At 42.8% G+C, this 27,745-nt stretch overlaps 2 protein-coding genes across 4 annotated transcripts; both read left to right on the top strand.

Annotated features, from left to right (window-relative positions):
- Positions 1-208: 208 nt before the first annotated feature.
- On the top strand, positions 209-13,986 carry LOC119722290 (peroxisomal 2,4-dienoyl-CoA reductase-like). 2 transcript variants are annotated; one of them, XM_038192334.1, is made up of 9 exons: positions 209-461; positions 980-1,048; positions 1,679-1,730; positions 2,332-2,397; positions 4,152-4,221; positions 4,692-4,816; positions 5,785-5,878; positions 11,745-11,849; positions 12,717-13,986. In XM_038192334.1, exons 1-9 carry the CDS (start codon positions 394-396, stop codon positions 12,917-12,919), a joined length of 852 nt encoding a protein of 283 aa, XP_038048262.1. In that variant the 5' UTR covers positions 209-393; the 3' UTR covers positions 12,920-13,986. The 2 variants fall into 2 exon arrangements, with proteins under 2 accessions (XP_038048262.1, XP_038048261.1); XM_038192333.1 differs by having other exon boundaries at positions 211-461; positions 12,711-13,986.
- A 1,675-nt stretch (positions 13,987-15,661) lies between these two features.
- On the top strand, positions 15,662-27,300 carry LOC119722289 (peroxisomal 2,4-dienoyl-CoA reductase-like). Of its 2 annotated transcripts, XM_038192332.1 has the most exons (10): positions 15,662-16,002; positions 18,373-18,441; positions 19,168-19,219; positions 20,386-20,451; positions 20,832-20,901; positions 22,425-22,549; positions 22,703-22,796; positions 23,258-23,362; positions 24,509-24,739; positions 25,882-25,999. In XM_038192332.1, the coding sequence occupies exons 1-9, from the start codon at positions 15,908-15,910 to the stop codon at positions 24,730-24,732; spliced, it is 900 nt and encodes a 299-aa protein (XP_038048260.1). In that variant the 5' UTR covers positions 15,662-15,907; the 3' UTR covers positions 24,733-24,739; positions 25,882-25,999. The 2 variants fall into 2 exon arrangements, with proteins under 2 accessions (XP_038048260.1, XP_038048258.1); XM_038192330.1 differs by lacking the exon at positions 24,509-24,739 and having other exon boundaries at positions 15,676-16,002; positions 25,882-27,300.
- Positions 27,301-27,745: the final 445 nt, after the last annotated feature.

The raw sequence follows: 27,745 nt of genomic DNA, 5'->3' as shown, positions 1-27,745 counted from the left end.
TCATAGCATGCAGATGAGACGGGTCATTACGAACATCGGAAGTCGGTGACGTCATGAGCGTTTGCCATTGGTCAGAAGTTGAAGGGGCCCTTCAGCCTCATCAATATCTAGCCATGATTCGATTGGTCAGAATCTTTCGGTCATTTGAGTAAACTAGCGATTTTTAGTATCGCTGTACGTATTTCATGTAAATGCCGGGTGAACTTGACACAAGAGGGCGGTATGAAATTAGGATAATAACATGTGGTGGGTAATATTATTAACGTAAAGTTTACGTGCGATAGACGACGCGTACGGCAAAACTGCAACTAGAGTTGTAAAACTTGTAATGTATTAACTTGTAATGATTGTGTCAACTCCAAGCCTGAACTGTCTGTTGGATTGACACTTAAAATGGCCAGCCCAGACGTAGATGTGTGCTTGACCAGTTACGACTATGTTTTCAAGCCCGATATTTTGACGTAAGTATTAATTTTAAAGTTTAAGTAATCTCGTATTAGCTTCACTGATAAGGCCAAGCCAAGGGGTCTAAAATCTGTTCCAATTGCAGTCTAACAACTAAAGTTTAAATAATAGGCCTAGTTATTGTTTAAAGAAATAAAAGAAAATAAACGATTCTAATTTGTCAAATATATTCTTGTCTTAAGAATCACTATCATGACTATATTAACTATAATTATAGAATAATAGAGCAGAAACAACAAGGAAGAACGCTCAGCTGGCAATAACTGTGATGGTTATGCCCTAGGATTTTGATGTTTAGGATTTTGATTAGTCCGAGTAACTTGGACCCAACTTATCGCCTTTTTTAACATTTGGGCATGGTCTGGCGATATCGCCAGACCATGTCCAAATGTTAAAAAAGGCGATAAGTTGGGTCCAAGTTACTCGGACTAGATTTTGATAGGATGTTACTAGTATGAAATCAGGACTTTTAACCTTTTTACAATTGAATTGTGCTTGGTGGTTTTTCTTTCAGGGGAAAAGTGGCCTTCATCACAGGTGGTGGATCGGGAATTTGCTTCACAATTGCGGAAATTTTCATGAGGTACAGTGAACCAAAACTACATCTGTGAATTGTTTGGTTGAAAAATAATGTCAGACTGAGTAAAAAAAATAAAATAGTTTCTCGTCCAGACTTTGTGAAAAAATGGAGGAGGCGGGATTCTTCCATTTTCTCGACTCTGTTGATGATACAAAATTGTGTCCAAAGGAGCTGTAGTCCTTTCTACATAGCTACAATTTTGTTGGTAACGAATATAAAGACAATACAGTGACAGTTTATTTGAAAAATATATTGCAAATGTATGAATTTAAAAAAATGTAGGAGGCAGGCTAGTCCCACTAACTGGGGCGCTAGAACTCCTTTTTTTGACATTTGGGATGTTGGTCTGTCGTACTACGACAGACCAACATCCCAAATGTCAAAAAAGGAGTTCTAGCGCCCCAGTTAGTGGGACTAGAGGCAGGCAGGAACAAGGAGGCAAGCTGTGATGAGGAACTGTTTTTCTTTTTACTCGGCCTAAGGCTGCCTTTGAAAACAATACACTTTCCCAGATCATACTACATGTACCAGCAATATTTTTAACGTACACTTTTTTCGCTATAAACAGTAAGCCATTCACTATTGTATCCATACTAGTGCTTGATATCAATCATTGTTTTCTTTCTTTCATAGACATCAGTGCAACACAGTTATAGCCAGCAGAAAATATAATAGATTGCAAGAGGTAATCATCTTAATCTGTACTATGACCTAAGCAATCAATTGCAAGTAATTGATCATGACAATTCGTAGTCACAAGAACCCAGTGGTGTATCAAGGTTCCCCCCCCCCCCCCACATGCCAAAATACAAGTTTTATTTGTTTAATTTGACCAGACCAAACAAAACTGTTTTTGTACCTGTATCCTGTATGTACTCGGTGTGGAGAGACTCGTTGAACAAGTTCGCAAATTGAAATGGACCAGTCCACTTTACAGTGTGGCTTAGTGGTTAGGGTTCGTGACTCACGATCAGAGGGTCATGGCTTAGAATCCAGCTGTTGGTCGTATGCTGTATGTGTCCTTGGGCAAGCCACTTCACCCCAACTCGCTGATCTCTCCACCTAGAAGTATAAATGGGTACCAGCATTAGCTGGGGAGTAACCTGCGATGGACTAGCATCCCGTCCAGGGGAATAGAAATATTCTCAGTAGTTTCATGCTACTGAAACCGGAGCCAGCCTGATCAAGCCATTGACAGACTTTTTACTTAACATACCTATGCTCCGTACCATAGATTTTCTGGAGAATGAAAAAGTAATTCTAAACAATTCCCTTTTTTCTCTCAGTCAGCTAAGAAACTAGAGAGTGCCACTGGACAAAGATGTCTACCAATTCAAGTTGATGTCAGAAAGGTAAGTTTGAAACTACCTCCTTAAGAAAATAATTCCCCCAGCCCCTACCCCTCCCTAGTCTGAGTATCGCCCGCTTTCCAACAGAGCCTTTTCCGTATCTAACGTCTTATGTATCAGAGCAATTCAAATGTTATGAGACCCTGCGCGCCAGTCAACAGATTTTAGAAATCAGAAATGTGGACTAAGCTGTTGATTGGTCAATTGGGCTGACATCTTTTTATGCCCCGCGGCGAAGCCGAAGGGGCATACTGTTTCCGCCTTGTCCTTCCGTGGGTGGGTGGGTGGGTGGGTGTGTGTGTGGGTGGGTGGGTGTGTGTGTCCGGACAAATCTTGTCAGCGCGATAACTTGAGAAATACTTAACATATGAACTTCAAATTTGGTTTGTGGATTGTCCTTGGTAATCCTAAGAAGCCTTTTGCATTTGGGGCCGAAAGGTCAAGGGTCAAGGTCACAGTGGCTGAAACAATAGAAATTTTGTCAGCGCGATAACTTGAGAAATACTTAACATATGAACTTCAAATTTGGTTTGTGGATTGTCCTTGGTAATCCTTAGAAGCCTTTTGCATTTGGGGCCGAAAGGTCAAGGGTCAAGGTCACAGTGGCTGAAACAATAGAAATTTTGTCAGCGCGATGACTTGAGAAATACTTAACATATGAACTTCAAATTTGGTTTGTGGATTGTCCTTGGTAATCCTTAGAAGCCTTTTGCATTTGGGGCCGAAAGGTCAAGGGTCAAGGTCACAGTGGCTGAAACAATAGAAATTTTGTCAGCGCGATAACTTGAGAAATACTTTACATATGAATTTCAATTTTTGGTTTGTGGATTGTCCTTGGCAATTCTAAGAAGCCTATTGCATTGGGGCCGAAAGGTCAAGGGTCAAGGTCACAGTGGCTGAAACAATAGAAATTTTGTCAGCGCGATAACTTGAGATATACTTTACATATGAACTTCAAATTTGGTTTGTGGATTGTCCTTGGCAATCCTAAGAAGCCTTTTGCATTTGGGGCCAAAAGGTCAAGGGTCAAGGTCACAGTGGCAAAAACAAAAGAAATTTTGTCAGCGCGATAACTTGAGATATACTTTACATATGAACTTCAAATTTGGTTTGTGGATTGTCCTTGGCAATCCTAAGGAGCCTATCGCATTGGGGGTCGAAAGGTCAAGGGTCAAGGTCACAGTGGCTAAAACAATAGAAATCTTGTATTTATGCTGAGATCATAGGGATTAGGGATTAATTCATATAAAACCTACAGAAGACACTAATGCTGTCAATGAACGTTCCATTTGACCAAGGTACATGTAATTTGATGTTAGAGTGGTGTTATGTCATGGAAACAGTCACGGTTGCGGGGCATTTGTGTTTGTAAACACACCTGACTTGTTTTAATTCAACAACCGGGTTACGGAATTTCCTATACAAGGCGCCCGGCCCGCCGAATCTGCTCGCATATCATCAATCTTTATCCCCAAAGCTCCAAAACTCTAACAAACACTTTTTGGCTGTTCTTTTTTGCTTTTTTGTCTCCTCCATTGCATTTACTTCTCTCTGCAATGTGCTGTGTAGCAATATAGTAGTGCATAATTATAAGCGTCAATAGTATCTCTTCTCTCACATGTACTTTGCGACAATCTGTAAAGTTTATTGTTGGGGTCTATAACTGGTTTTAAACATTCAACGTTCTATCCTATGAATAGGTTCCGAACAGTTCCCTAAACATATTTATAATGACTTTGTTTTTCTTCTTTACTCAGCCGGAGGAAGTGCTGCGCAGTGTTGAGCAAGCTCTCAATCATTATGGAAGAATTGACATTCTCGTCAATGGTAAATGTTCATTTTGATATTTTTTGTGAGTCCTCAAAAATGTCCTAGTAATAGGCACTGTAGCTCGAAAGCCTGAAGAAACCTGTAGAGAGGAGACAATGAGAAGAAACGACAGGTTTTTTTTAAAGGTTGCAGGAAAATCCCAGAAGAATATTCTGGGGAAAACCCACGGAATTATCAAGTGGGGACTGAAAACCCAATCCACGTGTGGAACCAACCACAAAGTGGAACAACCACACCTGAACTCTCTTCCAACTGCTTTTTGAAATATTTGCCCTAGGGAAAAAAATTGAAAAAAAAATTTGCCTGAAATATCAGTTTTGCCAAAAGATTCCACGCTTTGGCTTCAATATATCTAAATTAAATTTGGACTGTCAAGAGATAGGCACAAGAAGTGAAAGTTACCACAAAATAATCATTTCAGCTGCTTGTCAAGTTATATTCTTTACATTGCAATCTGTCCGTCTTAGGAGCTGCCGGAAATTTTCCAGCACCGGCCAGTAGTCTCTCCTTTAACGGTTTCAAGACAGTTCTGGAGATTGACACGGTGGGGACTTTCAACACTTGCAAAGCCGTCTACGAAAAATACATGAGGGTACGCCAACTTTGGTATCATTCGTAAACCTTTTGCTTGCCTAGGGTTATAGATTCTAAACAAGTGGGATAGACAAAGAAGGACTTCAGACTGGCACAAGTCTGAATAAAGGAAGGAAACGAATATTACAATACAAAATATTATGTGATAACTATTTCTGATGGTTAAACGTGACCTGATGATGCAAAATGAGGATTGTCCCCCAAAACCTTGTTTTGAGTAATCGACCCCTTAAGTCGGATACAGTAGAAAAATCATGTCAAAATTGATATTGATTGTTTTTTTTTGTATTTTTGAGTAGTCAAGGTATCCAAGATTCACACTATGCATTTATATAAAAAAATACCCGCAAAAGTGGAAAACTGAAGAACGTTTATCAATGCTTTTGGCAGCGCAATGTGTATCTTTTTTTTTCAAAGCCTTTTTTTTTCGAAATGAGTTTGGCGAAGATTGGCGGGACACTGTTAAAGTTCCTGCGGCATATCTTTGGAATTCAGCTACAGAAATAAATTTGGCGTCATTGGAAGGCCAATGATTTGCGCTTTAACATGATGTACATAACTTGAAAAGTCAAAGGTGGGGGTTATTCCTCATTATGCTGTGGCAGGTCACAAATATTTTTGTAATCACATTATTTACAATTTCCTTTATTTGTTTGAAAAAACTGTACATTGTCGGCAGTCCTGAACCTGAATCACATACAAGATGTACATGAGTAACTTTTAGTATTGAAACTGTGGAAAGCTGCTGACTGACTTTATATGCAGTAAAAAAAAGTACATGTTGTTTTAGGGTGTCAGGGATGGCCAGGTTTTCGTATTGAATCCTGAAAATAATAAATAGGAAATTGTCGTGCAGTTATCCGATTTTTTTTCACAGGCATAAAAAGAAACCATAAGAAATTGAAATTTGACTTCAGTTTACAATCGACGAACATTGTTTGGATTCTTTTTTTTTCTTTTTTTTAGGACCATGGAGGCGTCATCATCAATATATCTGCAACACTGTTTTATCGAGGCCAGCTTTTTCAGATCCATGCCAGTGCAGCGAAAGCAGCAATTGGTAAGTATAAGGGATGTAATTTGTCCGGTTTTCCTCGGAAATCCTTTTTTTGGGGCCTCAAAAGTCAACCCATGTGAATCCGTTGAGAAAATGGGGGGGGGGGGGGTAGAATGTACTAATTAATTATTCATATCGAGTTTTGCGTGCCGAAATTTACCTATGTACATGTACATTACTTCGATCTGATATGAACTACATGTATGTGTCCGATGAGAACGTGGTTGAAGTAGATCGATGGAGACTGATTATTTACACACGCATAGTATATGTGTTATGATCGCTCGGGTCCGAGGATTTGATTCTCAAAGTCGCAATGCTGAAAAGCACGCACTGTTTTGCGCTGTGCAGTTCCAGCGCGACATGTGTACGCGTACATTATGTACAAAAATGTACCCTGAACTGTACTTTACGCCAAAAATAATAAATAGCTGGAAAAGTTTGACTCAAAGCTTCTAAAGTTATTCTCAAATTGCCTGAGAATGCAGGAGAAAGTAACTTAGATTTCAAAATGTTACAGGGTGGGGGGGGGGGGGCCAGAATAGTGTGACGGAATAGGAATTAAGTCACCAACTGTATGTTTTAAATACACTAGCACACTGTGAGTCACCCACACTTTGCATATAAGGAATCCTTGTTTCTGATTGGTCAATTGAGTTTATGCACTGTTGTATGGCAAAGAGAAGTTGTGCACTAGCTTATGGGGCTCAAAGTCTATAAAAGGAGCTGCAGGGCTAGGATTTAGTCAGTTGATTGCTTGATTCTCTTATGATTAGAATAATTGTTCAGGCTCTTAATTATGTGGAATGACATGACGGATGATGATTAAAGGCATGACCACCGTACTTGATTACTGTTTCTGTTCACCAATTACTAGTCTGTCTTAGGGTATAGGGTCTACTTAGGACTAAGTCAAGGGCAAAGTCCCAAGGGATATAAGTTGGTCCACCCACATTCCGACTCCGCCGATTCCGCCCACATTCCGACTCCGCCGACTCCGCCCACATTCCGACTCTGCCTATTCCCCCCCCATTCCTATTCCACCCACATTCCGACTCCACCGACTCCGCCCACATTCCGACTCCGACTATTCCGCCCAATTCCTACTCCACTCACATTCCGACTCCACCCACTTCCTACGACTCCACATTCCGATTCCCGGTTCCCACTCCCATTCCACTGCCCTGACTACTACTGGCTGATCCGGTCAACCGAGAAGCGGGGATAGCCTGGTGCTGTGGCCCACCACTGCAGGGATAGGACATCATCAGGACGGCACGCTACCAACCAAACCAGCCTGACGCAGGAGAGCTGGCACCACACGTCACATTGGTGGCAGCGGTGGGATCCACCAGGAGAGAAACTTCAGTGGAATTCAGCAGCTGAAGGAAGAAGACAACGGAATGGAGCAAAGAGAGCAAGCGGTGCTTACACCGGGGAGACACCGAGTGGAAGAAGTCGACTCGGGAGTGGAATTCCGGTATCAAGGCAGTGACTTATTTCCAGCGGCTGTGGGAAGTGCGGTGACGAGCGGAGCAAGCAGCATCCTTCAACCAGTCCAGGAAGCATCGCAGCTCCAGTTCTCTCCAATGACATCCACCGTGAACCCTGGGCTGTTTCTAGGGAGATCGACAGGATGGACCACAGTTGGAAAAGAGTGGGCAAGGCAACCGATGGCGAGCATCAACCCTGCACATCTTGAGGGGTCTCAACAGAGAACTCCACAACGTGGATGGATGGGCGAGCTGGGGGAACCAGCCGGAGGATCGCCGATGTTGAACCCACTGAGCACCTCTACTCCAGTGAGCAACTTACAGATATCAGGAGCCAGAGTCGAGCAAGCACCAAGGCTACCAGTGACGATCGGGAAGATCGAAAACTGGTGCCCGGGCGGAGCGGGAGCAAGGGAATATTCCACCAGAAGTGTGAATATTGGAACTTCCGCACCACCAGGAATCACTACCGTCAGTGGAGCATGGCAAGCACCACCAGGGTTCGGCCCTTATGTGCCACTAGTCTTCAGCACTATGACGGCAGGAATGCGGACATCCCCAGGGTATGCAGCAGCAGCAAGGCAGACTACAAGCGAAGCAAGCGTAAGCACCGCTTCTGCTCAAGGGAGACCGTTTGAGGTGCCCGGAGCGGGAGCGGGAGCCGGAAGCGAGTACATGCCGGTTTCAAGTGAACGGTCAAGTACGTGGAGTCCAGTTTTTGCTACCAAGATGGAGTCGAGTCAACCACAGCTACCACCGAAGGTTTCCTCACCGATGAAGGTGGAGGGACTGGAGCAAGGGTTGGCGGGAGTGACAATTGGGAGCAAGAAACCAGAGGGGCCCACGGAGGAACCAGAGAAAAAGACAGGTGCAGGGGATGAGAAGATCCACCGAGCACAACGGAAGCCGAGTTTTGTTCCAGACAGATTTTCAGGGGATATTCCCTGGAGGGATTACAAGGCTCACTTTGAGTCTTGCGCAACGATCAACGCGTGGACCTCTGCAGAGAAAGCATTTTTCCTGGCAGCAAGCCTGAAGGGGCAGGCCCAGCAAGTGCTTGGAGACGGGGTCCAGGGTGAGACACTGAGCTACAACGACCTTACTACAAGGTTGGAAAGACGATTCGGTCCCGGGGAGCAGGCCGAGAGATTCCTGTCGGAACTGAGGAGTAGGACAAGGGGGGTCAACGAAGGTCTACAAGCACTCGGTCACAGCGTCCGACGGCTGACGGAATTGGCATACCCTGAGCTCCCCAGAGATTCGCGGGAAAGACTCGCCCGAGGGCATTTCATGGATGCCATCCCAGATGGAGAAGTGCGGGCGGGAATCTTCAGAGCCCACCCTAAGTCCTTAGATGAGGCGATACGGGCGGCACTGGAGACAGAATCGTTCATCAACTCCGAGAGACAGAGGCAGCGGGGCCAAGGTGGTAGGCAGGACAGAAATCCAAGGGCTAATCGATATGTTGAAACTGTCTCCAGGGAGGAATTCAACCGGCATACACAGGGCATGTTGGAACAACTCAATGCATTGGAGGCAATGATAGCTGGCCTAGCAGAGGCAATGCACAGCAAGACCGCAGCTCCGAAGAGTAACGAAGGAGGAGTAAACGATGCTGGGATTCGGAGAGATGGAGGAGGAAGACAACCATGGGACATCGAAACCTGTCACAATTGCGGGGGCTTGGGACATTTCAAAAGAAATTGTCCAACTCCTACGAGCCGAGGATGGGCTACTGGAAACCCCAAGGGACTAACACAGCTAGTCGTGGGGAAGCCGTCTCTACCAGAGCAGAGCCACGACACGGCGACGACAAAGGCTACTCTCAAGGAGTCCATTGGAGAAAATGAAAGAGGGGCATGGACGTTGACAAGAACTCCACGGTGGACACTGCAGGAATTGAGGGACGCACAGCTGGCGGATTCTTCAATTGGGCCGATGATGCGGGCGATGGAGAATGGTGAGGAGCCAGTATGGGAAGCCATGTCGGAGGAATCGGCAGCTATGAAGACATACTGGGCTCAGAGGCAGCTACGGATCCGGAATGGTGTGTTGTCACGTCAATGGAAGTTGGAGAATGGAAAACGCGGCAGATGGCAGATGGTCCTACCGCCCACATTTCAAGAGAAAGTTCTCAAGGAACTACACAACAGTAAAGTGTCACGTCACCCCGGGGTCTACAAATCACTGCAGATAGTGCGCCGACGCTACTACTGGTCGGGCATGACGAAGGATGTACGGACAACAGCAACGAGTTGTGAGAGCTGTGGCCATGCGAAGTTCCATGGAAGAAAGGCTCATGGACTACTCAAGCAACATGTGGCAAAAGCGCCAAGCATGGTGAGAGAGAACATCATGGTGAGGCCACGTGTGTGGAAAGTGAGGTGCTCCAACAGCATTCCAGTGGCATTCCAAGGGAAGGTTCAACAACATTCCACTGGGGGAAAGTCAGCAACATTCCAGCCACATTCCGCCAAGACTTCGGCATCCCTCCACCGATATTCCGATGTTCCACCGAGACATTCCACAGGAATTCAAACAGTATTCCACCAGGGCATTCCACCGAGATTCCAGGTACGAGGGGAGATGCCAGAAGACAAGCTCAAGGTGGGAGCCGACAAGGGAAAAGACAGGCAACGAGACCCCCGAGACCCGTCCCGGCAAGAAGTGCACCGCTGCCCAGAGCCAGGGTGTGGAATGACCACGACCAAAAGATCTAACCTGGTCAGACACCTGAGAGAGTGCCACAGGGAACAGGCCCAATTTCGCTGTGGTGGATGCGACGAACGGTTCTCTAGAAGGGACTCCCGGGATCGGCACGAGAAAAAAAACCACCGGGGTGGGAGCACAATGGCCAAGACCAGCCAAAAGTCCAGTAGACCGTCCACATCACGCCTGTAATTGAGCTGCAAGCCGCTCGGCTCCTCCTCAGAGGCAAGCTGCTCCGACGTCAACCTCCGAAAGTGGAAGAAGTACTTCCACGAAAAGGGGGGAAGTTCCACAGAGTGCTACGCCAGGAGGACCAGTCCAGTGTCCAGGTAACCAGGGACAGCTACACACCTCAGAGGGTGAAGAGGACATCAACAGGGAATACGGCAACACAATCTGTTGGAACGATGTAGCCTGCCATCAGGAAAGGATGACAAGAACTTCCACCTAAACTCCTAAATCTCTATAAAAATAACATTGAGGAATGTTTTCTGAAGAAATTAAAGTTTATACGATTTTGTTCAGATCTGAGATATTTGTAAGTCAAGTTTTAAAGCTAAGTTTTGAACCACCAAGTTGTTGTTTTTCAAAGTAAATGTTTCCGAGAAGTATTGGAATGTGCTAAAGATTTACCAAACTTAATTTTCATGTAAAATATTTTTGTCTTAGTTATTTCATCTGAGTTGTTTTATTAAAAGCTCTTGTAGTTTTCAGGGACTGAAAACTTTGGGAGGGGGGCTATGTGACGGAATAGGAATTAAGTCACCAACTGTATGTTTTAAATACACTAGCACACTGTGAGTCACCCACACTTTGCATATAAGGAATCCTTGTTTCTGATTGGTCAATTGAGTTTATGCACTGTTGTATGGCAAAGAGAAGTTGTGCACTAGCTTATGGGGCTCAAAGTCTATAAAAGGAGCTGCAGGGCTAGGATTTAGTCAGTTGATTGCTTGATTCTCTTATGATTAGAATAATTGTTCAGGCTCTTAATTATGTGGAATGACATGACGGATGATGATTAAAGGCATGACCACCGTACTTGATTACTGTTTCTGTTCACCAATTACTAGTCTGTCTTAGGGTATAGGGTCTACTTAGGACTAAGTCAAGGGCAAAGTCCCAAGGGATATAAGTTGGTCCACCCACATTCCGACTCCGCCGATTCCGCCCACATTCCGACTCCGCCGACTCCGCCCACATTCCGACTCTGCCTATTCCCCCCCATTCCTATTCCACCCACATTCCGACTCCACCGACTCCGCCCACATTCCGACTCCGACTATTCCGCCCAATTCCTACTCCACTCACATTCCGACTCCACCCACTTCCTACGACTCCACATTCCGATTCCCGGTTCCCACTCCCATTCCACTGCCCTGACTACTACTGGCTGATCCGGTCAACCGAGAAGCGGGGATAGCCTGGTGCTGTGGCCCACCACTGCAGGGATAGGACATCATCAGGACGGCACGCTACCAACCAAACCAGCCTGACGCAGGAGAGCTGGCACCACACGTCACAATAGCAATCCGGAGGTAGCAGGTCAATTTCTTTGTTCTACTTAAAAAAAAAAACTTTTAATTTCTTTAAACCATAAAAGTTTAATAAGACAGTGCTTCACCAGTCTTATCTATTTTGGTTTGTCTTTGTTTTTTTTTATCCAGACTCTATGACGCAGACACTATGCAATGAGTGGGGACCTCAGGGCATCCGTGTGGTGGGCATAGCTCCAGGACCAATAGCCGACACAGAGGGCATAAGGCGGCTAGGTAAAATGCAAGATTTTGAAAATGAGTGTACAGTCTTTACACAAAAAAAGTTGGTAAATGGCAAAACCAAATTTTGAATTGAAAAAGGCCATCTAGGAAAATGAAAGTTATCGCTTTCCGTGATTTGTGTTTTTCTTTCATGAAAAAGTTGTTCTCACATACTTTGTGTATTTTTTTTTTATGATCATTGCACAGTATCATTTACAATGTCATTTTTATTGGACAGAAACAAATGTCATATTTCATACCTCAATAATTTTTCAAGTCTGGTAAAACGATGGTCGCAATCAAAAACTATTTGATTGAGTCAGAGGAGGTATGACATCACGTACATTGCTGTGACATTACTGATCTTCATTTGCCAATATTTTTTAGTCAAAATGAGGTTGTCAACGATGGAAATGGATCATTTTTAATCGTCTTGGCCAATGCACTAATTCAAACTATGGAGTAGTATGGGCTCCTTGTGCCAACAAAAGAGGGCGCCCTTTTACCTAGCAATGACGTCCCATGGGCGGGACACACACATTCGCTGGTTGACGCGCCCGCACCGTTCCTTGTGTGTGACGCACATACACCAGGGGATTTGTAAGTACAGGCAAGTGCAGTCAGGCAAGATGGCGTCATTCGGTCACCCCCCAACTGTACTTTCTTTGCCAGGGAGGAGGTATGGTGAATGGAGTGAATACAAACCATGGGATTGGTTGTGGGGTCAAAGGTCAAGGTCACAGTGGTGAGTTAAAGGTTAATGGTTTCCGGATGATATCTTGACTCCGGCTTTTGGGTTTCAACAGCATCGCTGTTATTTCGAAAATATTTCAAGAATTTGCCTGGCTTGAATACGTCACTCTTTTCTCCCAGGTGCAGGTATGTTTGATGAAGAGGTACTGAGGAACTTTCCCCTCCAGCGGATGGGTACCAAGCAGGACGTTGGCGATTGTGCAGTCTTCGCGGCCAGCCCAGCTGCCAATTACATCTCAGGCCACACCATCGTGGTGGACGGTGGGCACTGGATGACCTGTGACAACAATTTCGGCTTCTACAGTAAACGGATGGGGGCAAAACTGTAGAGTGGACTTCAGTATTCATCTTAAATCACACACCCCTGTTTATGTACATACAAGTTTCAAAAGCAATTATAAGATGGCTAAAAACAATGCTTGTGCTGGTCCCAGAGAGGTGCTCTTTGTTACTCACCGACGCCATGTCACTTGTTAGCCGAGTAGTGCTATCAAATAGTTTAAAGGTACAGTCCATCATTTGCAGCTATCCAAAAAGTAACTGACTAGGTTTAAAGATGGTAACTCCCTGTGAAATTGTTCACTCTGGCAAGCTGTCATTTTGAAGAAATCAATGAAAGAAGGCCATTTCCAACAATGTGTCTAACGACGCATTCTTGGAAATTTTCGTTTTTTATTCGGCGAAGTGCGCGCAGGCATTGAGAACCTGTCTCGGAAGCTGAATTCAGGCCCAATTCAAAACGTGACTCGGCCACTTTTGATTTGAAATCGCTATCCTAGAATATTGTTTTCTCGGAATATACAGCATTCACTGAGCTGAAGCTTCATCGGGTTAGCTGTTGAGTACCCTTGCTTAGATTTTGAGCACTTTTGTTGCCTCAAACGAACAGAATTCACAAGATACAAATGATTGATGCTACCTTTAAAGTCCGGTTTGGTGGTTGATCTTTACTTGCTACAAACCCTCATGTGCAAGGGCCCCAAAATTCCATATATTTAAAGAGGAAACTGATGGCAACAAACGGTGATTTTGCTAGACTTGATGACAAGTCGTTAGATAGTCATATTTGTCCGTGAACTTCAGTCGAACTCCATCAGCTCGGCTTGTATAAGACTAGTACGTAATCGGCCGGGTTGCGACAAATCTAACGACTTGACGATTATGTTCTCGCACCGTTATTCATATATGCAAGCAGCGCAATACATATGCAGTGCATTTTTGCGGTGAGATCCAATCACGAACCGCTATGCAAATGAGGACTCATTCAATTCCATTGCATGGGGACTTCTTCTCAATATGTCAGGGACATGTTTGCAGATCTGGTGACGTTTTAAAGACCAATTCACTCAGCTTGGTCAATTGTGTATAGAAATAAAATGTATCGTGATATACTTGATTTATTTGAGTCGTGTATGCCCTATAATGAATTTTGTAATGTTACACAACACAAAGTACAAACCCTCGAGGTAATGAGAACGATCTCACGTGGCGGCCTAGAATACGCTCTGGAATCTGAACCAATCAGAGTGCTTGCATAGAATTCGCTAGCGATTCAAAGTACTCCCATATGTTGTGTACAAAATAGAAAATGTATTCGCCAAGTCGGTAATTGAACATTAATATAGTCAGCAGTATTTGGTCTGGGAACCAATCTACGCGCATTGCAGCGATAAAGATAAGGGCGTGTGTGGAGCGAGTAACCGGTTTTATTATGTCTATGCCAGTACGCAAAACAATTACCGACTTGGCACCAAGTCCATGATTTTGCTGGCGTATGCATTTTGTTTTGGCGGTTATTTTTTTTTGCTCATTTAATTTTTGTTTAACCTTCTTGTTTGCCAATCCCTTGTGAATCCAGCCATTTTAAAGCGATATTCATAAATACCTCAGACAGTTTAGCTATTCCTATTGGTCGAGAGCCCGTCACGTGGCCGGTCTTAAACGGATGATAAAGACATGGCTAGCTGGTCTTAAACACTTTTCCAGTGTCACAATAAAATGTGGACTCCTAAAAATCCAGTGCCTCTTACCGTTTCATTGGTTGAACGTTCACAATCCTCACGTAGGCATGCGCAACACTACAAGCGAGTCAGAATTTTATAGTTCTAAATTCAAAACGCAACGCCCCAGGTGCGTTCTGCGTGACATCGCGCAGAACATGTTACGCGCGCGTCAATCTCCATAAAAGGGTTGTTTACATCTTACTCGCCAGCTGAACACTCCATTATTTTGCTAGAGGGATGTTTCAAAAAGCATGAAGTGAACTTGTTGAACAAAATCGGGATTTTTTGAACGAATTATTTGATATTTTTTTACGGATAAGGTATTTATGAATGGGAATAAATATGTGCTCGGTCGGTATTTATCACTCTGTTTAATACCGCTTAGAGTCTGGGTGCTGATAATTACCCGAGCCGGAGGCGAGGGTAATTATCAGCACCCAGACTCTAAGCGGTATTAAACGAGTGATAAAAACCTCCGGAGCACACATTTATTCCCTTAATACTATATTTTAATAATTTGTAGATTTTGACTTATATTGAAGCATTCTTAAAAAAAAAAAGGAATCTCTAAGAATAGTTTGGACAGAGAACCACGAATGTCGACAGTTTGCCAAATGTTGCTTTCATAATAAATATTCATACAATGAAATATTACGTTAAAGTTTTGTAACTGTGAGTCATAACTGCCATTTTGTTTGTTTCATTTGTTTGTTTGTTTGTTTGTTTTGTTGTTTGTTAGCCTGATTAAATTGACCTTGGTTGGTCAATATATTTGCCATATTATTTCATTATTTCCATGCTTTCACGACAGAATTCTTTAATAATAGCTTATAAATATATTGTCTGAAATCCAGTGACATTTTTTTTTACATTTACTTTGCAAAAGCTGATCATCCTTATTATTTAACATAAGAGGCAAATTACATGTACTTGTTTGTTCACGAAGGAGCACTTGGGTCATCTGCCCAATTACAAAGAGGAAAAAATGAAATCAAAATATGTTTCTTTTTTGCGCGTGAGGCCCCATTTTTTTTAAACGAATGGCCCCGCCCTTAAAAGGGAGCATCAGGTGGATTTGCACTTGTTCAGGAAGTGATAAGTCCGCTGCATTCCTGCAGTACCAGGCCAGCCGGTCGGCCGGCTGGTGGTACGTATCGGTATGATCAGTGATCCGTGCCCGGCCCCTGCGCCGCGGGTCATGAGGTCGAAGTACATCCTTTGTATCTAGCTGCCAACATAAGAGCTTGTCAATTTAGGTAGTGTGAGCTGATATTAAGCAGAGATTAGTGGTTCCCACATTAATACACCATATAAATGTTGGGGAAAATGGCCGGTACCAAAGCCAGCGACTTTGATTTCGATGTTTGCATGCCGACGTATGACTATGTTTTTCAACCTGATGTGTTGAGGTATGTATAAATTATGTGTACAAAATTAGCTCTACCATGGAGGAGTAGTAGTACAACTTATCTGGAAATATTGCTGAAACATTATTAGACCATGATTAGACCTACTACATTTACAGATGAGAGCTAGGGTTTTTAAGCTAGGTTTTCCCTAGCCCCACTAGTGTGGCCGTCGGTATGCTGCGCTGAACTTAGGTTCAGCGCAGCATACCGACGGCCACACTAGTGGGGCTAGGTTTTCCCAACATGCCCAAGCTATATCATGAAGGATTAATTTTGAAATTTTACCTCCATGGTTTTTTTAAAGCAATTAATGGGGGGGGGGGGGGGGGGGGGGGAGGGAGGGGGAGAGGGGGAGAATCTTTTGGGTTGGGGCAGGCTGCATGATGGCAGTGGTGGGGGAGGGGGGGGGGGCGACTGTGCAGTACGGCATGTACAGGGAAGGATGTTGCCAGCATGGGCGTAAATCCCAGGGGGAGGGGAGGGATGGGGGTGGGGCTATATATCCTCCTATTGAGGGGGGGGGGGGGGGGGGTTTGAATGGGCCATTGGAAAATCTGTGGCGAGTTTTGAAGTAGGGTTAATAAGCACGTAAGTGTGCAAATTTGCATAAGTGCATGTATCATGAACAGCGCCCTCTAGTGTAATAAATGGAGCCCCCCCAAAAAGTCTGTGCTGAAAATCATCATCATCATCCCCACTTTTAAAAATGTGGCCCCGCCCCCTAAAGCGGCAAATTGCTTCTTTGTTCATGATGGAGCCCATAGCTGGGTCGGTCGTCTGTGCCACCCCCCCCCCCCCCTTTTCCTGTCCTGTCCCCCCCCCCCCTTGCCTCCCCTCGAGCTCCATTGACAAATAAAAAATATTATTGATCTGCTGAATTATATGGTGTACAGATTAGGCCACACCCGAGCGCCCCTAGAGACTTCCTGTCCCCCCCCCTTCCCCCACCCCACTTTGCCTTACTTTGCAAGCAGATCCCCCACCCCCTCCGAGGTCACAACCCGTACCCCTGCTCACCACCCTGATCTCTAACATTTTATTTGGCTGCACTGTATATAGGGGCCTATCAGTGATGTAGTGCCTTGATGCTGGGCCTTGGCCTTAAGGCTGCCTTAAGGCTGGATTTTAGGGCCTTGGCCTTGGCCTCGAGGCTTGAGGGCAAAAGCCTTGGCCTTGGCCTTGGCCTTGAGGGTTCAGGGCCTTGCAATTTTGAGTCAAGGCTCTTCAAGGCCCATAGATTTTTGCATTTTCCAGATAAATCTGTTCGAAATTTTGCTGTTACCATTTTAATCGTATTACCATGGAGGAGGGAAGCACCCTATAGATTTGTGTGTTGGGCACACTTCCACTTTTGTAGCATCACATTTTGTTACCATCGTAGTAGATTTGCTGCAAAAATATTCCGTACGCTTGTGGGGCTAATGAGGTGATCACTTTAATTGCATATATAACTATGGAATAGATCTGATTGGTTTTATATGTCTCCCTGATAAGTGCTAAAGATGTGCATGTATCTGTTTTAGATAATGCTGATATTTCTGACCATGTTGGGCCAGCAAATAAAAATTTCCCAAATCAGTTTTTTGGATCCCCCTTCTGTTACACTTGGGAGAATTGTGTGTCAATTTAGAAGTAAATCATTATTTTGTTTAGTTAAACCATATTGAAGACCTGAACTTATACTTTAATAGATACAGTGCAGTCATAAAACGGTGTAGGCCTATGCGAGCATGTTGATTGCAATTAAAGAAATGTTGTTCTTCGTAACAAGCAATTCGTGATGATAAGGGTGGATCCAGGGGGGCCAAAAGGGGCCATTGCCCCCCCCCCCAAAAAAAACCCCATTTTTTTTTATGTGACGTCGTAATAAAGGCAGGCAATGAGTACACCACCATCTTTTCCTAAAAAAACATTGGTTAAAATGGTCAGAAATTGCCTCACTGATCGCACCACAGAGCATCTCGAATCCAAAAGTTTTTCGGGGCCTTTAAGCGGGCCCCGAAGCCCAAGCCGTAATTTTTTGACCCACTTTTTTTGAGTGGACCAAAATTTCTTTGCCCCCCCCCCCAAATTGTGTTCTGGATCCGCCCTTGCGTGATGATGTGTCACTCATGTGACTATAATTAGTTGTATATCAGTGGTCATTTCATAAAACTTGGCCTTGGCCTTGAGGGTTAAGCCTTGGCCTTGGCCTCGAGGCTTGAGGGTCAAAGCCTTGGCCTTGGCCTTGGCCTTGAGGGTCAAAGCCTTGGCCTTGGCCTTGAGGGTCAAAGCCTTTGCTCCAACACTGGGGCCTATACTTGCTTTTTTTTTTCCCAGAGAAGTGAGCGATACTGAATTGAGAATTTTCCTCTTTTTTTTGCCTCGTAGAAACAAGGTTGCTTTCATCACAGGTGGTGGATCAGGGATCTGTTTCACCATTGCTGAAGTTTTCATGAGGTAGGATAATACAAAATGTTTCTTTTCTTTTTTTTCTAAGTCCTGAAGAATAAATTGATAGGAGGAAAATGAAGACAAATTTTCAATATGCAAACGTGTTTTTTTTTAACACAAAACTTGAAAACAAAACTTATTGTAATAATAGTGCTCCTAACTTTAAAAAGTTAGGAAGTTGATGATTGTTGTTCTATGTTGATCATTATTTATGATTTTCAGGTTGTCGACCATAATTTTTTTTTTTAACTAGCCCACCGGGCAAGTTTATGAAGTTTTTTATTAGGCCGTAAGAATTGTTACTACCCTACTTGATATTTCCAGCCAGGTTGGAAATGTCACTCTCTAAAGCCTGGTTCATACTTCATGCGAAAGCGAATGCGAAGCGAATTTGACGTCATGAAAAATTTGCTGCGAAATTCGCCCGAGTTGAAATGAGTTCAACTTTTACGAATTCGCAGCACGAATACTTGCCATGACGTCACAAATTCGCGTTCGCTTTCGCTTTTGTGCCAAGTATTAACCGGGTTTAACTCTTTTTATTGATACATTTCCAGTCGAACAGTAAACAGTTTGCAGCAATTTTATTCATTTCCATCAACGTTACAAATATGAGGGTAGAATGCCAGGGGGAACCACTCCTAACTAAATCACAGATAAGTCACAGATATACCTTGAAAATTGTATGGATAAATTGTCTCACAAATTGTCTCACACACCTTGTCATTTCAGGCACAAGTGCCAAACCGTCATTGCAAGCAGGAATCTTCAGCGGGTTCAAGTGGTATGTCCCCTACCCCTTTGCAATATATTCTGTGGAATCAATTCTAGCTCCAATATTTGAGAAAACAATATACAACTTTAAAAAAATGAATGTTTATGAGTGCAATGGGGAGAATATTTTCATGAGTTGCAAACTGGAATGTTCCATTCAACGAGATGGAACATTCCATCTTTCAATGAATATTTCTCTGCATTGCACGAATGCAAAATTACATTCATTATTTGTTTTATGTAACATAGATCTTTGTTATTCGATTGGAGGATAAAACTGTTGGAACAAACAAAATTTACAAAATTGGATTCTGGTATATGTATTGTTTTCAGCCTGTTAAAAGTGAACAATTTATACAATAAGAAAGTTAATACTGTTACTTCTTAAAACAATGCAAAAAAATTCAGCAATGCGAATTTAGTTCGTAACTGCATCCGCTTCAAAGGCAAATTTAATTACTGCTGTATATTAAAAACGCATGATGTGGTGAAGCGCAAAGATCGTATAGCGCCGCTGCGCATCTATGTGCGGTGATCTCTGGTCTAGCGCGTGCGCGTGCAATAGATCAAAAGGGATATGGAACGAAAATGCATGTTGAATGAAACCAGACATGCACGGTCTACGACATAGGCCATGCAATGGTTTGACTAATTAATGAATGCCGCATGACCTACAATCCTCCAATCAAATAACAAGGATTTACTTGGGTGTTATATAATTAGCAATAGTGAATGACACAGCAAATCCCTATACATGTAGGTTAATTAGTCGAGTTGAATATGAAGTCCAAGCTCGTATTTGTGTACTGTATGTACTGTATTCTGCAAATAATATTAGAAGAATGTGAACATTTCTTGTTTTTACAAATTCAATAATTGGTAATACAAATTTATAATGTAATGCTAATTTATAATGTAATACAAAATTATAATGTAATGCTCGAAAAGGAACAGCATTTGCCTTTTGTTGGCCAAAATTGCAAAACTGCTTGATGCAATGCGAACTATATAGCAAAACATCAGAAATGTTAAATAAACAGAAGGTTTAATAGTACGTATACTGTAGTACTAGTAGTACTGCTGAAGGAACTCTTGTTTGGAATTGGGACGTGTAATGGGAGATTATGAGAACCATGACTGTTGTTAATTTTGTTGTCATTTCTTTTTGTTTACTAGGCTGCTAAAAAACTGGAAGAAGCTACTGGCGTGCAATGTCTGGCACTGCAGCTCGATGTCAGGAAGGTAATATGTTTCACTTATGTTCTCCGTGCGCCAACAAAGAGGGCGCTTTTATACCATTTTTGAGAGCCCTCGTGGACAGGACACACCACGTGTGCATACTGGTCCACGTGTGTTACCCGTATAGCGCGAAGTACGCACTACTTATTTTATTCTAAATGCGCACATTGTCAAAGCGTCTGCGCTAGAGGGTCAGGAATCCGCAGTGCGTTCAAATGTCTCTCCCGGCCCGATGGGCTCCTTAGTCTGGTTCCCAGACCAAAGCATCCATTTCTGATAAATATAAATCTAACATATGTCAGACCCTTTCTTGCAGAGTTGCCTTGATAAACTACTAAGAGAGTTGTGTGTTATATCTTGTTTTTCGGTTTCATCGCGTACAGCCTCAAGATGTGATGCGAGGTGTAGACGCAGCAGTGGACCACTTTGGACAGATTGACATTCTTGTCAATGGTAAATACATTCCGATGATTACTTAATAAAATGCAATGTTTCAATTTGCAGTTGTATCTGCTTTGGAGTCGAAATTTTCAAGGTTACATTGTTTTGATTATTATTTTGTAAATTTATAGTCAGGTGGAGAAACTAAAAAGGCCTGAAACATAAAAAAAATGACAAGATAATTTGTTTACTTATAATTATTTGTTTACTGATAATTTGCGCTTTCCTATGAGAGACAGGTGGAGATGAGAGTCGCCAAGCTCCCATAAGAAAGTCACATTTAAACAAAGCGTGATGTCATGATGTCGTTAACGATAAGTGGTTATTGCTCATGGTATCTAGTAAAGTGATTAGACTCAGGCAACACGTCATGACCTCCAGGGTTATTCTACAGGCCTTGGTCCTAGGTAGCCAATGATTTTCACTGTGTTTCTCTAGTGTCGTGAAAGTTATTGTTTCGTAATAAACAGCCCCTTTATAGCTTCACAGTTGCCGACTTGCACAGCTGCCCATATTTCTTTGCTACTCCCGGTTCCTATGTAGTTATGACACATTCCTTTTCGGTTAGGTACACTGAAAATTGTCTTTACTATCTGCCTGTACGTGTATACAAACTGCATGGATGCCGGGGGGATCGCGCAAGTTTTACTTGCAGTATTTTTAGGTGTTGATGTGGTACTTGTGCACGAAGTTCATATATGGGCCTTATTCACGAGTTGGCCATTTTTGTCGAGTTCCCTGAATGTATTTCATTAATTGTTAGCTGTTGAATGGGATGGCGCCAGACTATTTATGCAGGCATAAGGCAGTCTTAGGCCGTGTCCGAAACAGGCTTCCAGAGCTATTTTCAATGGGCGCAGACCTAGACCTAGCTCTAGACAGTTGATTCGGATGCAGCCTTATTTTACTGTCATTTTTTGTTTTTAAATCTGGCTTTAAACATTAGGGAACGTTTAATTACAAATTTGAAATTATTCATTGAAGCAGACTGGAATTAATTAGAAATTAACTTGCTTTCATTTCTCTTCGCAAGTTCCAAAAATCAAGATTTGACCTCACTCTCAATCCAATATGGCCGACTCGTGAATAAGGCCCATGCACCTTATTTCCGAACCATGAACCAGTCACTTCGGCAATGATCTGTTGTTGACATCTGATAATGTTAAATGATAATGACTCATGGCTATGTGGAGTGTCATGGCCTAGCGGTTAAGAGCACTGGACTCATGCTCTGGTGTTTCAGAGGCAACAGTGGCGTGGGTTCGAGACACTTGTGCCCTTAAGCAAGGCACTTAACCATTATTGCTTCATCCTTCGGATGGGACGTTAAGCCGGAGGTCCCGTGTGTTGTATAAGGCCTAACGCAGGTAAAAGAACCCAGTAACACTTATCGCTAAGAGCAGGGGTTTGCCTCAGTGTTTCTGGCCTCCTAGTTATGCTCCCTTGTGGAAGTCCTTAGGAAAAGAACCAACCAAGTACCAACCAAGTATGAAAGCAGTATAATATTGTATAACAATAATTCTTCTGTGCTTCAGGTGCTGCAGGGAATTTCCTCGTCCCTGCCAGCGGCCTGTCCTACAACGGCTTCAAGACAGTGATGGAGATTGACACTATGGGAACGTACAACACCTCCAAGGCTGTCTACGATAAGTACATGAGTGTACGTCTTAAGTCGGTCGATCATTCGGTTTTCAAGGGATTCAGTTTTGTGTATGAATGAATTTGAGATTAGTTTTTTCTATTTATTGTGTGTGAGACCTGCTGGGTATTTTTTTTTTGGTGACGTTGTCTTGTTTGTTTTTTTCGCTGACAGAAACATGGCGGTGTTATTATAAACATCAGCGCGACACTCGCCTACAGGGGTCAGCTCTTTCAGTTACATGCAGCGGCTGCCAAGGCAGCTGTTGGTAAGCACACAAAGTAAATGATTGTATTAAGTCCCAGAAATTATTAGGAGACTTGGCCAAAAAGAAAAGCAGAAAAAAAACCTGCTTGGTCCAAAAGATAGTGTCACCCTCCAAGCCTTTAACTGATTTTACAAATGAAAAAAAAAATGGAATATTGTGTGATTTGGACAGTGCCCTCATTAATCACATGGTGCATGCCCCCCCCCCCCCCACTTCCTGTAGTACTTGCAAACTGGGTTGAATTCAAAGTGTCTTGCATTGCAGAATCTATGACTAGGTCTAGCTCAGTTGGTAGAGCACCGGAATCACAATCCAAAGGTTGAAGTTTCAAACAAACCCTGCTCCAGTCAATTTCTTTGTTAAACTTTTTTTAAAAAAGCTTTTCATTTCTTTAAACCATACATTTAACAAGAATTGCCCAATTTATTAATCTCAGGTTAATTGTCCTTGTTTTTGTCCAGACTCCATGACGAAGACACTGTGCAATGAGTGGGGACCTCAGGGCATCCGTGTGGTGGGCATAGCTCCAGGACCTATTGCTGATACCGAGGGCATGAGAAGGCTGGGTAAGTCAGAGAATTCCGCAAAATTCCGCACTTAACGATCACCATTCTACAGTGCTAGCAGCAAAATTCTGCGCTATCCCAGTAAGCAGAATCGTTTGTCACAGGATGTACTCGTGCGCAAAAGCCAAAATTCCTCGCTAACCCGTGACTAGGGGTTAGGGGTTTAGGCCAAGGATAAGGAGTAGCTATACACAATCAAAATTTTCAAAATTGATTTCATGGTTAGGTAGTTATTTCAAAGATAGTCAGACAGACACTTTTTGGGACATACTGTATTAGGCCCCTCCCACTGCACATGTGAGAAACAACATGTAGGCCTATCCGAAGCTAAACTGCATGATCTATAAGGTGTCATATGCAACTGCATGCACGGCAGACATTTTGTGGACATCAATGATGACTGTACTTAACATTATGGGTGAGACTCGATATGGATCTGTTGGTTGTTTGGTCAGGCAATCTGGTGAACATTGGTTGGTTGTCAATTAATTAGGTTTTGCCCTTCACCGACGTATAAACACTGTACACACAGTGTTACCTCTCCTGCTTTCTAGTGCAGATGTCTTACCACTTGACCACCGAGCAAAGAATTTAACAAAAACTCAAACCCAATGTCGGTTGACTGGTTCGAATCTGATGTACATAGTGGCGGGTACCGCATTATTAACTATTCATATGATGGGAGTTTTGCGTCAGGGTGATGTAAATCAAATTAGGTTTTGCCCTTCACCAACGTTGGTTAACATCATTGCTTTCTCAGTTTTGGTTGGTTAACATTATTGCTTTCTCAAATTTTTTTTTATTGTTGGTCGACTAATCGCAGGTAATTAACTGATTGTTCATTTACTGGTCAGCCAGCTACTTATTTAACCGGTTGCTGACAAACTGGTTGACGGACTAGTCAGTTGGGTATAATGATTGGCAGCATAACCCTGATAGGCTGGATCATATACTTCAAGTAAATGATGTGCATTCCAGGGGATCAGAATTCACAAAATCTTAACAAAAATATACATTGTGTTGGAATTGTGCACATTTGCACCACAAAAATTTGCCTCGGATGTCAAAACTTTGCATTCGCGTTCACTTTCATGCCAAGTATGAGCCAGCCTTAAGACTGGGACTTTACAATATGACTTTTCTCAGGAGGTGTCTCTCATGGTAAGCAAGCACTGGAGAAGCGGGCACATGGCATCCCACTTCAACGCTATGGGACCAAGCGTGAAATCGCCGACTGTGCCGTCTTTGTGGCCAGCCATGCCGCTAGCTACATCTCGGGGCATACCATTGTTGTGGACGGGGGGAGTTGGATGACGGGGGATAATAACATGGAGGCCATGAGGAGAAGGGTGCCTGATGCAAAATTGTAGATTTGGGGTGGGTACAAGTTGGGTACGTTCCGATAAATCCTTTCAGTATAACTGTCAAGTGAGTCTTGTTATAATTGGCTATAAGCCAGGGTTCGGCTTTAGGGGTAGCCCGCAAAATGTTAGTCAAAACAGCGGCGGGCTAGTCAAACTATTCCTTGAGTAGCCCGGCTGGCGAGTCAAAAATTGTTGGGCTACGGCAAAGATGAAAGGATAGGAAGAAATCATTAAATTCACAAAGCAAACCTGTATCAATTTGTGTCTAATTTTTTAACTGTTTAGGGTTAATTATTAGATCGGTTTATTAAAAACATTGACAAGATTGCCTCAGGATGCACGTTTTACATGTATGTACATAGATGTTTATTAGACCATTAGACACTCTATAAAAGAAAAACATACAAACCAGTGAAAATGTCCAGGGGCTAGTTAAGAGTCTTTTTCAGTAGCCTGGCTGGCTAGTGAAAATAAAAGTTAAGGTCTAATCCTGTAAGCGCTGAAAACATGAAGCAAAGACTGGTAACCGGGCTTGTAATGTCATGCCCTGTATATCTGATTTTGACTGGTTCTCACTTCTCAGCAGATTTTTGCTAATAAGCACCTGAATTTTTTCTTCTGCTTAACTTGTGTCAATCATGTCCTACATTATTGATTCTGCATCTGGGATAGCTAAGGTTTTGTGTACAGTAGCATTTGAAAGGTATGATTTAGGTGAAGTATATGCAGCGGCGTAGCCATGGTTCTCACTATATAGGGGCGAGGGGCTGGATGTTACGGGGGGGGGGGGGGGGGGGGAACATGTGACATGTGACAGTTGACATGGTCACCTTTTGGTCTAACAAATTTCAAATGGGGGGGGGGGGCACTGGAGGATCGACTTTTTTATAGAGGGCGTGCCCCCTCCACCCCCCCCCCCCCCTCGGCTACACCGCTGAGTACTGACTTCTATACAGAATTAAGGTGTGAAATGGGAAAACCTTTCACTAAGATCTTGATGTTAGTATCTCAATTTTAGGAACTCCCCCCCCCCCCAACATTTCCCCCCTCCGCAGTTTGAACCCTGGATCTTCCAAGTACCTAACACATGTTATACACAAAGCTGTGAGATATGCCTTACTGAAATAACTGGTACCTATTTCAAACATTTCACAGGTGGTGGTGCAATGGGCAAGCAAGGGTTGGACCAGCTAGCACAGAACCTTCCCCTTCAGCGGGTGGGAACGAAACGCGACATTGCCGAATGCGCCGTCTTTGTGGCCAGCCCAGCCGCCAGCTACATCTCGGGGCATACCATGGTCGTGGACGGGGGGAGCTGGATGACTGACGACAACAATCTCGAGGCTATGGGGAAAAGATTTATGGCTAGTGCCAAATTGTAAAACTGATCCTGAGAATTAAAATCCCACAGTACTATAAAATTCCCTGTACTGGGGTCTCGGATAGATTTTAAAGATGGCTGAATAAAAATGTGGAATGAACGGACGATTTGAACAAAATTTGGACTTATAAAGTTTGAAAGATAAGAATCGTTTTGATGTATTACTACTTTGAATAAGGCAGGATTTGAATGTCAATCATTAAAACACTGAAAATTATATTGTACTTAAGAAGGTTTTGAGTGAGTCTACATATGGCAATTCTTAGCTGAGGGTGACTACAGGACTGATAATTGAAAAATCAATCAGTCATAACATGAAGGCTTGGAAGTTTTCACATGTGTGATGTGGTATGTCAAAATCAGGCAGAATTATGGGCAGAGCTGCAGAATGACATGGGGGTGATTTTCAGCGATTTTGAGATTTTCTATAAATTTGTGATGCTACTACTGTTTAAAATGTTCTGTGAAAGTTTCAAAGTAAAATTTAGACAGTGTTTTTTAAAACACCTTCAGGGAGGCATGTCATGCCACAAAATGATGCTTTGTTCAAGGCTTTGTTCTGAAAATGATGCAAAATTAGCGTGACATTTCGAGAAGTTCAATTTTAAAATGTAATAACGTTGCTTTGGAATATCCAATTTAAAAAAACAAAGCCGCGTTTGAAAGAGCATGGTCTATATTTTACTGATATTGCAATAACTCAAATTGACTTCTTGCCCAAAAGTGCCTGATTTTGACGTACCACGTCTCATATCTTAAAATGCACTAATTAAGAATTTGAATTATTGTTTTTTATTGGAAAGGCTATTTACATATAGTCATTTGCATCTTGGAATGACAAAGTGGAATATCATTTGAAGCTGATGTATTTAAATTTATTTTTTTATAAATTAAACCATAATATGTATATTGGATAAATTAAGTATGAACATTATTCAGGTCTAGATAAATGATTACTGAATTGCCGAATTGTTTTTCTAACTCTGAGAAATCGTACTGAGACTGTCTGCATCAAAAAATTGCATCATTTTATAAATGATATTTTATAAATTTGCAGATTTGGCTCATTTAAATATATCTTTTAAGTTTGTTTTTATAAATGTACTATTTGAACATTCCAATGAAACGTGTGTATATTTGGGGTCAGTAAATTTGAATCTTTTTTTTTGTTAGCAGTAGAAGTAGTCTGAGTATCTCCTGTTCTCCATGGAGCCCTATGCAGGTTTATGCGACTAGTTTGTGATCAGGACTAAAACTGTGATTGGTCGATTCAGATGCAGTGTTTTTGAAATTCAACAGCCGGCGAGAATTTATCTACCAAACATAGACTTGAGCGCGATTGGCCCGGCTCTGAGAATCGTAACGTATCATTACGTAGTGTGTGACCGCAGACTTTTTTGCTCAATTCACAGCGTGTCTAGGTTGTATTATCCATGACGAGACCTGATATAGAAAGTGCCCGCTGATTGGTAAAAATCTAGAGGTCAAGAGGCAGTTGTCTTGCATAATTAATCAGCAAATTGGCTCACATATGAAAGACCCTCGCAAGGGTCTGTTACATAGACTACAATTAGAAGCAACGCAGTGAGGAAATTGTTTTATTATGCTTAAACAGTGAGCCTCAGATGTCTTTGTTAT

The sequence above is a fragment of the Patiria miniata genome, unplaced genomic scaffold (assembly GCF_015706575.1).
Source record: "Patiria miniata isolate m_02_andy unplaced genomic scaffold, ASM1570657v1 HiC_scaffold_15, whole genome shotgun sequence".
In the NCBI taxonomy this organism is placed as follows: domain Eukaryota; kingdom Metazoa; phylum Echinodermata; class Asteroidea; order Valvatida; family Asterinidae; genus Patiria; species Patiria miniata.
This window is presented reverse-complemented; position numbering and strand designations above follow the sequence as displayed.